This window comes from Berghia stephanieae, chromosome 15 (genome assembly GCF_034508935.2).
Source record: "Berghia stephanieae isolate SIO BIC M18660-M18661 chromosome 15, UCSD_Bste_1.3, whole genome shotgun sequence".
In the NCBI taxonomy this organism is placed as follows: domain Eukaryota; kingdom Metazoa; phylum Mollusca; class Gastropoda; order Nudibranchia; family Aeolidiidae; genus Berghia; species Berghia stephanieae.
Genome location: NC_088374.1, coordinates 1,605,417 through 1,615,416, shown reverse-complemented (window position 1 = coordinate 1,615,416; position 10,000 = coordinate 1,605,417). Strand labels below are relative to the sequence as shown.

At 32.3% G+C, this 10,000-nt stretch overlaps 1 protein-coding gene across 2 annotated transcripts in view; it reads left to right on the top strand.

The window, feature by feature from the left end:
* LOC144960271 (uncharacterized) overlaps nt 1–10,000 on the top strand; it is a 29,701-nt gene that overhangs the window by 11,683 nt on the left and 8,018 nt on the right. For both annotated transcript variants that reach the window (XM_078893315.1, XM_078893314.1), the window contains exons 6-9: nt 2,803–2,877; nt 4,764–4,838; nt 5,737–5,811; nt 7,471–7,527. In XM_078893315.1, coding sequence (XP_078749441.1) covers nt 2,803–2,877; nt 4,764–4,838; nt 5,737–5,811; nt 7,471–7,527 — 282 coding nt within the window. The remainder of the gene's footprint in view (nt 1–2,802; nt 2,878–4,763; nt 4,839–5,736; nt 5,812–7,470; nt 7,528–10,000) is intronic.

Below are 10,000 nucleotides of genomic sequence, written 5' to 3'. Positions count from 1 at the left end.
AATTGACACTGGCTATACACAGGTGCTATAGACTTTGTGAATCATAACACGGTGCCTATTCTACAATTGACACTGGCTATACACAGGTGCAATAGACTTTGTGAATCATAACACGGTGCCTATTCTACAATTGACACAGGCTATACACAGGTGCAATAGACTTTGTGAATAATAACACGGTGCCTATTCTACAATTGACACTGGCTATACACATGTGAAATAGACTGTGTGAATCATAACACGGTGCCTATTCTACAATTGACACTGGCTATACACAGGTGCAATAGACTTTGTGAATCATAACACGGTGCCTATTCTACAATTGACACTGGCTATACACAGGTGCAATAGACTTTGTGAATCATAACACGGTGCCTATTCTACAATTGACACTGGCTATACACAGGTGTAATAGACTTTGTGAATCATAACACGGTGCCTATTCTACAATTGACACAGGCTATACACAGGTGCAATAGACTTTGTGAATCATAACACGGTGCCTATTCTACAATTGACACTGGCTATACACAGGTGCAATAGACTTTGTGAATAATAACACGGTGCCTATTCTACAATTGACACTGGCTATACACATGTGAAATAGACTGTGTGAATCATAACACGGTGCCTATTCTACAATTGACACTGGCTATACACAGGTGCAATAGACTTTGTGAATCATAACACGGTGCCTATTCTACAATTGACACTGGCTATACACAGGTGTAATAGACTTTGTGAATCATAACACGGTGCCTATTCTACAATTGACACTGGCTATACACAGGTGCAATAGACTTTGTGAATCATAACACGGTGCCTATTCTACAATTGACACTGGCTATACACAGGTGAAATAGACTTTGTGAATCATAACACGGTGCCTATTCTACAATTGACACTGGCTATACACAGGTGCAAAAGACTTTGTGAATCATAACACGGTGCCTATTCTACGATTGACACTGGCTATACACAGGTGCAATAGACTTTGTGAATCATAACACGGTGCCTATTCTACAATTGAGACTGGCTATACACGGGTGCAATAGACTTTGTGAATCATAACACGGTGCCTATTCTACAATTGACACAGGCTATACACAGGTGCAATAGACTTTGTGAATCATAACACGGTGCCTATTCTACAATTGACACTGGCTATACACAGGTGCAATAGACTTTGTGAATCATAACACGGTGCCTATTCTACAATTGAGACTGGCTATACACGGGTGCAATAGACTTTGTGAATCATAACACGGTGCCTATTCTACAATTGACACAGGCTATACACAGGTGCAATAGACTTTGTGAATCATAACACGGTGCCTATTCTACAATTGACACTGGCTATACACAGGTGCAATAGACTTTGTGAATCATAACACGGTGCCTATTCTACAATTGACACTGGCTATACACAGGTGCAATAGACTTCGTGAATCATAACACGGTGCCTATTCTACAATTGACACTGGCTATACACAGGTGTAATAGACTTCGTGAATCATAACACGGTGCCTATTCTATAATTGACACTGGCTATACACAGGTGTAATAGACTTTGTGAATCATAACACGGTGCCTATTCTACAATTGACACTGGCTATACACAGGTGCAATAGACTTCGTGAATCATAATACGGTGCCTGTTCTACAATTGACACTGCTATACACATGTGCAATAGACTTTGTGAATCATAACACTGTGCCTATTCTATAATTGACACAGGCTATACACAGGTGTAATAGACTTTGTGAATCATAACACGGTGCCTATTCTATAATTGACACAGGCTATACACAGGTGCAATAGACTTTGTGAATCATAACACGGTGCCTATTCTACAATTGACACAGGCTATACACAGGTGCAATAGACTTTGTAAATCATAACACGGTGCCTATTCCTAACTTGACACTGGCTATACACAGGTGCTATAGACTTTGTGAATCATAACACGCTGATTAGTCTTAAATCGACACAGGCTATACACGGTGCTATAGACTGTGTGAAGTGATTGCCTCAGGCTAGACAAATTATTTTCTCCTTGAATTAACACGTTTTATGTTTTATCTAACTTTAATTTCTATGAAGCAGCTATATTGACTATAATATAGTTTTTGATGTATACACGGTACTCTGAATGTATTAGTAAATCAGACAGGCTGACATTTCAACGCGATTGAGGAAACAGATAAATATGGGACACGCCAAAGTAATTTCTATTTTAACATATATAAAATGATTGATTTCAATGTACTGGTGAGTAACGTTGTTTGTAGAGTGACTGTATCGTGGCCAGGCTTAGGTTTGATAACCATAGGTTCTGGGTTTAAAAAGAAATCTCTACCCTTGTAAAAGTTGTTATTTTGTCCACTGGCTGTGGCACATTACTGCATACTTCATTCCTTGATCTAATCCTCCCAATTCAAGATGATATATTTGGTTATATAATGTTGTAGAGAGAGATTATGCATCAATTTTAAACTCTCTTCTTACCTACTGTTTTCGTGATTGTTATCAAATTTCATACTGACCAAATACACAAAATAGATATCTAAATTCAAGTTCAAAAGCATTCAGTGCATACTATAATATACATAACATTGTTGAACACAACACACGTGAAACTCATGTAAATATAACAAAGATTTTTCCTCAGATTTTAGGACATATAAAACTCATCTGAAAATAAAAACTATTGTTTGCTTCGTTAAAAATTTGGCGATTTTCCTTCATTTAATAAAGACAGGGTTACCTTTAAATATAATCTTTAATTTTATTTACGCCAGTCTCGTCAAGAATTGACTTTTTGGAAGATATGGACAAGAATCAGAATCAATCTATGAAAGAATCTATGGACAAAGGTAACGTGTATATAAAACACACTTATTTACGTACATAAAATATTTACTGTTATTTCAGGTCAAATGAATTGTACTTTTAATACACATTTATGTTATAGTATGGGATGAGTCAGATTGTTACCCAATGTTGTAGTGACAGATTATAATGTATCAATAGAGCGTTTGGAATATATACAATAATGTAATATATTTTGTTACCCAATGTTATAGAGACATATTATAATGTATCAATAGAGCGTTTGGAATATATACAATAATGTAATATATTTTGTTACCCAATGTTATAGTGACAGATTATAATGTATCAATAGAGCGTTTGGAATATATACAATAATGTAATATATTTTGTTATATAATGATATAGTGAGAGATACTATGTTGTAATCTATGCCATTAGACCCAATGTAAATCTCCAGAATTTAATAAATAAAGTTCATTTTATCCTATCTTAATGCAGTGTTTGAAGTATCTACAATTGTGTGTTATATTTTGTTATATAATGATATGGTGAGAAATCATGTGTGAATGTTAAATCTCTCTTGGCCTTTCAAGAATTTGTACTGAAATGTCATACTGACCTAGCATATAAACTGAATTTTTAAGATCAAATTTAAAATTAATAACTGCCTGTTATATTATACATAACTTTGTTGAGCATATCAAGCTTTACAGAAAAAAACAAAACAAAAACAAAACATTAATTCATTTTAACAATAAAAAATATATTTCATCAAATTGTGTGATTCTAAAACAAATTTGAACAAGAAAACTTTATATTTGTATCGTAAAAAATGCGATTTTCCTACACTCTATATTACAATTAAAATCTGTAATATTTTTTACAGTATCTTCAAACTTTGATTTGATGGAAGATTCCACGGGCAAAGATAACAATTAGATGAAACACATATTGTATAAACTCTGCTGTTCTTTAATTCAAATAAAATAAAATCTACGCTGAATAAACATATATGACATGCATATGACCTATCAAATTGTGGGATTTGTCAAATGTACACTCAGAGATCATTAAAGGTTCATTAGACTGGCACGAATTTCAACAAGAGACAATGGAGAGTGAGAAGTGGACAAGGCAGAGAAAACCATATATGTCACACATTTTATTTATGAAAATGAAGTCTTCATGAATCATATATTGTAACGATGATAATGTATCAATGTCACGTCTGGAAACCACACAATGAGGTGACCTATATTTTACTATAAATAGTTGGCAGTAACACGTGCGTAAGGCAATCCTATGGTATTATAACAAATCAATGCAGCGTTTGTAATGTATAAAATAATGTAAAACATTTTGTTATACAGTGTTATAGTGACATATTATAACGTATCAATGCAGCGTTTGGAATCTATAAAATAATGTAAAATATTTTGTTATACAGTGTTATAGTAACATATTATAACGTATCAATGCAACGTTTGTAATGTATAAAATATTGTAAAGTATTGTGTTATACAGTGTTATAGTGACATATATAAATGCAACGTTTGGAATCTATAAAATATTATATATTTTGTTACAAAATAGAAAAGTAAGAGATTATGCTCTAATAATACATTTCTCTTTCCAGCCCATTTGAAAGAATCTTAGTGAAATGTTGTGCTGACCCAACATACAAATCGATTTTCAAATTCTAATAGTAAACCAATAAGAAATTGCTATACGATACATCACTTTTTTGAGCAATTTATCTGTAGATTTAGCTGAATTAACAACACATTTTTTTTCTTCGAATGTTGTGTTTTATTTTTCAAAAATCTGAATAATTTAGTTATTTCTTTTTAAAAAATGACAATTTCCTTCATTTAGTACAGATATATTTACGTATATTAAATTAAAATCTTTAATTTTCTTTACACAGTCTCGTCAAGAATTGATTTGTTGGAAGATTTGGAAAAGAACCAGAATCAATCTATAAAGGATTCTATGGACAAAGGTAACACGTAGATACTACATACATATTTATATACACTATTTAATGTAATATTATGTAAAACCAAATCTACTATGAATATACAGATGCTATAGTGTTTATCAAAGTGTGTGATTTGTCAAATGTACACTCCAGGATCTTTAAAGGTTCATTAGACTGGCACAAATTTCAACAAGAGACAGTGGAGAGTTAGAAGCCGACAAGGGCAGAGCCAATAATCTATGACACATTTCTTTTATTTAAGATAGTGACGTCTTCATTAACAGTACATTGTAAAGATAATAGTGTACCAATGTAATGCCTGGACACCTCACAATAAGGTGATATATTTTACTATAAATTGTTGGGATAAACACCTGCCTACGATAATGATATGTCATTATGTATTAATGTAGCGTTTGGAATGTTTAAATGAGTTGGTGCATTTTGTTATAGGATGTTTTAGTAGGGGATTATAACGTATCTATAAATGTTTGGAATATATAAATTAAGATATTTTTTAAGTTCAAAAGTATTGTGGTAAACAGCTACATAGAATAGACATATGTAATATAGTATCTACGTAACGTCTATATTTATATACACACACATTTTCACCTATATTATTATGATTACTATTAAAGGGCCAAAGGCCGAAACGTCGTTTGATTTGTATTGTTTCCTTATATATTAGTCGCATTTACATGCTTTACCCCTCCTCCCCCCCCCCACCATTCTATAATCCACAAAATACGGTGATTGATTTTACCCAAAATGTTACGCTAAACACTTACAATCCTATATCATACTACATTAAAGTAGCGTTTCTATGTTCTAAAATAAAGTGAAATGTTATCACAGAATGCTAGTGTTAGCAAACTTGCCTTGGAAAACTATATACAAATTACACATATTTTCTCAGTCTCATCAAGAATTTACGTATTGGAAGGCATGGACAAGAATCAGTGCCAATCTATAAAAGATTCATTGGACAATGGTATACGTAGATAAGACATGCATCTCAATTGTATGACAAAACTGTCAAATGGTCTAAAATGGTCTTATCTAGTGATTGTGTCACATGTTTTTAAAATCATAAACCTAAATGGTAACATTCCTTGCGATTTGCATCACTAGAAGATACTTGAAGAAAATTATCGACTGTCTTCGGTTTATAATTTAAAGATAAGAAAAAACTGTGAATCCTCCATCGATTAATTTTATGAATAGAAATAACACATTAAGGTTCAGTGTGTGGCAAAATAATGAGAGACATTGATCGGTGTTTGTAACTTTGATTTATCTTCGTCGTTAGAAACATCCATCATCAATCAACTCGTTTCCAAGACTTGATTGATAGTGGTTTGTCAAGTATCTATTTGTCATATTCAATGTGTTGTGTTTTATTGAATAACAATCGTCTAAAAATAAGGATGTGTCAAGTATTTATTATAAATAGTCCATGTGATTTAGTCCACTGAATGAGACTAGTCTATGGATAAGACTGTGTCAAGTGTTTATCTGGAATATTCAACGTTTTTTGTTCCATTGAATGAGAATAATTCACATGATTGAAAACTAATGTTGTTATAGATATTCAAAACGTGATAGTGAATAAATGGATCAATGTCAAGGACCATCGGTCGTATGGATCTGTTTGTGTATGTGTTTGTGTATGTGTTTGTGTATGTGTTTGTGTATGTGTTTGTTTGTGCAATAAAGGAATAACTTAAATAAGATGTGAAGTGTACATTTATAGAAAACTTTAAAACAATTTGATTGAGTATCCATTTTTCATATCAATCACATGATTAAAACAGTTATATTCCTTGCTCAGATCACGTTTTAACGAAAACAAAAAATAAAATGTATAGTTTGGTCCAAAAGAAAAGGAAAGACATATAGATGTGTAACTTAGTAGAGTTAATACAAAGGTCTGAATTTGTGGAAATGACATTCTCTTGAAATTTATTAGTTTACATAGAATGTGGGAAGGAATTTCCAGTTCTAAAAAAAGATAGTTTTCTATCTACTGCTACCAATACAACTACTTCTAACACTACGACTAATACTAAGACTAATACTACTATTACTACTACTACTACTACTACTACTACTACTACTACTACTACTACTACTACTACTACTACTACTACTACTACTACTACTACTACTACTACTAATACTACTACTACTACTACTACTACTACTACTACTACTACTACTACTACTACTACTACTACTACTACTGCTGCTACTACTACTACTACTCCTTCTACTACTACTACTACTACTGCTGCTGCTGCTGCTACAACTACAACTACTACTATTACTACTACTACTACTACTACTACTACTACTACTACTACTACTACTACTACTACTACTACTACTACTACTACTACTACTACTACTACTGATTCTACAACAATTACCATTAATATTACTACTATATATAGTTGTATTAGGCTTGGAGCTCGTTTGATATATATTGCTCTATTTAAATAGTAAAGTTATTATTTATTTGCTATACTGATGCAACTATTACACTCATGCAGTCCTATCACAATACGATAATTAAAATTTGACAAAATGAAAAGTAACACGTTGCTAACACGTTCTGTATTTTAATATTTAATTGTGTCTTTATCTCCAGTGATTGAAGATATAGGACACCTCCAGAACCAATCATCTCGCTTCCAAGAATACATGGGTATGTCAAGTATCAATGTTAAAATATTAGAAGCTGAGTAGTAATCCCACTGCATACAACACACACACACACACACACACACACACACACATATACATATATATATATATATATATATATATATATATATATATATATATATATATAATATATTATATCCTTTCTTTAAAAAATATAGCATTGTGGAGAACATTGTGCTTATTTGAGTCAATAAAAAAATTGATAAGGCGCACAACTCTACTGAAAGATTTGAAAATTAGAAATGTATTTTTTACAGATAGATAAACAGATAACTTGATTTCCTTTTATAATTTAAAGTCAGTTTGAAAGTTCGTTGAGTCAAACAGATAATATCATAAAATATGTACCGACGACACTTGGCTCCCAAAATCAACTAATTTTGTCACTGTAAAAAGTTGTCAATTTGCGTCATCTATTTATGACATCAAGTATTATTATTATTTCCGTTGTGTTGTTGATTTAGCGGTGATTAGTTTTGTTCTAATTGCATGTATGTTTGTGTGTGTGGGTGTGTGTGTATGTGTGTATGTGTGTGTGTTGTGTGTGGTGTATACATGTGTGTGTGTGTGTTGGCATTTTTCAGCAAATCGTGGCATTCATAGTGATATTATTCACTTGATCACATGAAGGTATTTCAGTCGCCATTTTGATTCTTTTTTTACTATTAGGGTTAGCTCGAGAGGTTAGTCATACGTGTTATTAAAGGTGCTAGGGTGTTTGTTTTTCCATAAGTTAAGTAAAGGGGAGACATTCCGAAAGCTCCTACATCCCCAGTATTCTTTAAATTTGTATTTTCACCGTTGATATTTTGTCAGGAATTGTAAAAACTAGAACAAACCTTGATAGATTTGTGAAAGTTTAAAATTTCCTAATTTGACCATTGTTTTGATTTTGTGCCGCCATTTTGATTTGTTAAGTATTGAAAGTTGAAAGGTAGTGCAAAGCAGTCCGAGAGTTGTTTTTTTTTTCTATTAGGGTTAGCTCGAGAGGTTAGTCATAAGTCTTATTAAAGGTGCTAGGGTGTTTCTTTTTCCATAAGTTAAGTAACGGGGAGACATTCCGAAAGCTCCTACAACCCCAGTATTCTTTAAATTTGTATTTTTACCTTTGATCTTTTGTCAGGCGTTTATTTATTCAATTTGTCATGATTTTTTTCTATTAGGGTTAGCTCGAGATCGGATGATTTTTTTTTCCTATTATGGTTAGTCATAAGTCTTCTTAAAGTGCTAGGGTGTTTGTTTTTCCTATTAGGGTTAATTAAAGATACTAGGTTTAATTTTTTTCTTGGGGTTAGTTGAGGGAATATATTATTAAATATATTATTGGGCCACACAGAAAAATCAACCGAAGATATACCAAATTACACAGACAACGTTGTTTACCAATCGGTCCTCATTAAATGATGGTGAGTACAGTATCGAATGAAAATAGTTCTTTCCCAGCGAAATTGCGGGCTTTTTACTAGTATATATATATATATATATATATATATATATATATATATTTATATGTGTGTGTGTGTGTGTATGTGTGTGTCTGTGTGTTTATAAAGCCGATAACTTTTTTCCCAGATTCCAAAGACTTATTACTCTAAGACCTTTCTACGTAGAAAAAATCATATAGCATTCACTGCCGATTAGTTCTGGACCTTCACTATATTACTACGGTAAACAAAATAAACATGTACTTAGCAGACGTCATTGTCCCATATCTCTATTTCCGAATCAGAACAATGAGTCAAATATCACACATGTTTTGTGATTGCATCAAACGAAATCACCGAAAGAGCTCAACAACGTTCCATAGCACCTTTTGAGAGATCATTACAATTCGTGAAATCTATTTGTAAAATTATAAATAACAAACAAACTTAAAAAAGGAGAAACGGATATTCTAAAGTTATTGAGACACATAGTGTGAATGTTTTAGTATTGTCATGTGCATCAAAGACTTATACGTTCACTTTCCTTTAATGTTTAAATAATCACATAAATATAGAACAGTAAAGTTTGCTGCCCCAAACGTAAACAAAGGTCGAGAAGCACATGGCAAACCACATGTTCCTGTCTTGACAGCTCACGTTCCAATGTAAATAATAGAAAGAAAATAACCTTTAAAATTTGGCTGTTAGGTGGCAAAAGAAACACATATTCATAAATACTCGATCATGCATCAAATAATGTCTAGATATGGATATTTTATTGAACAAAAGGTAAAATTTATCAAAAGTTACGTCTATCTATTTTTAGACCAGAGCAAATTATTGCGCTGGTATGAACAAAACGAGAATTATTCGGAGCCTGATTTTCAGAATAATTTAGTCTTATATTATTATTTCTGCAACTGTTAGATTTTATGTAAACATATTTTCAATACTGAAAGTGTATTGCCTACAACTCAAACTACAAAATTGGGAGACCTATATTGTGCGTAAATTATTCCGGTCCCTAAC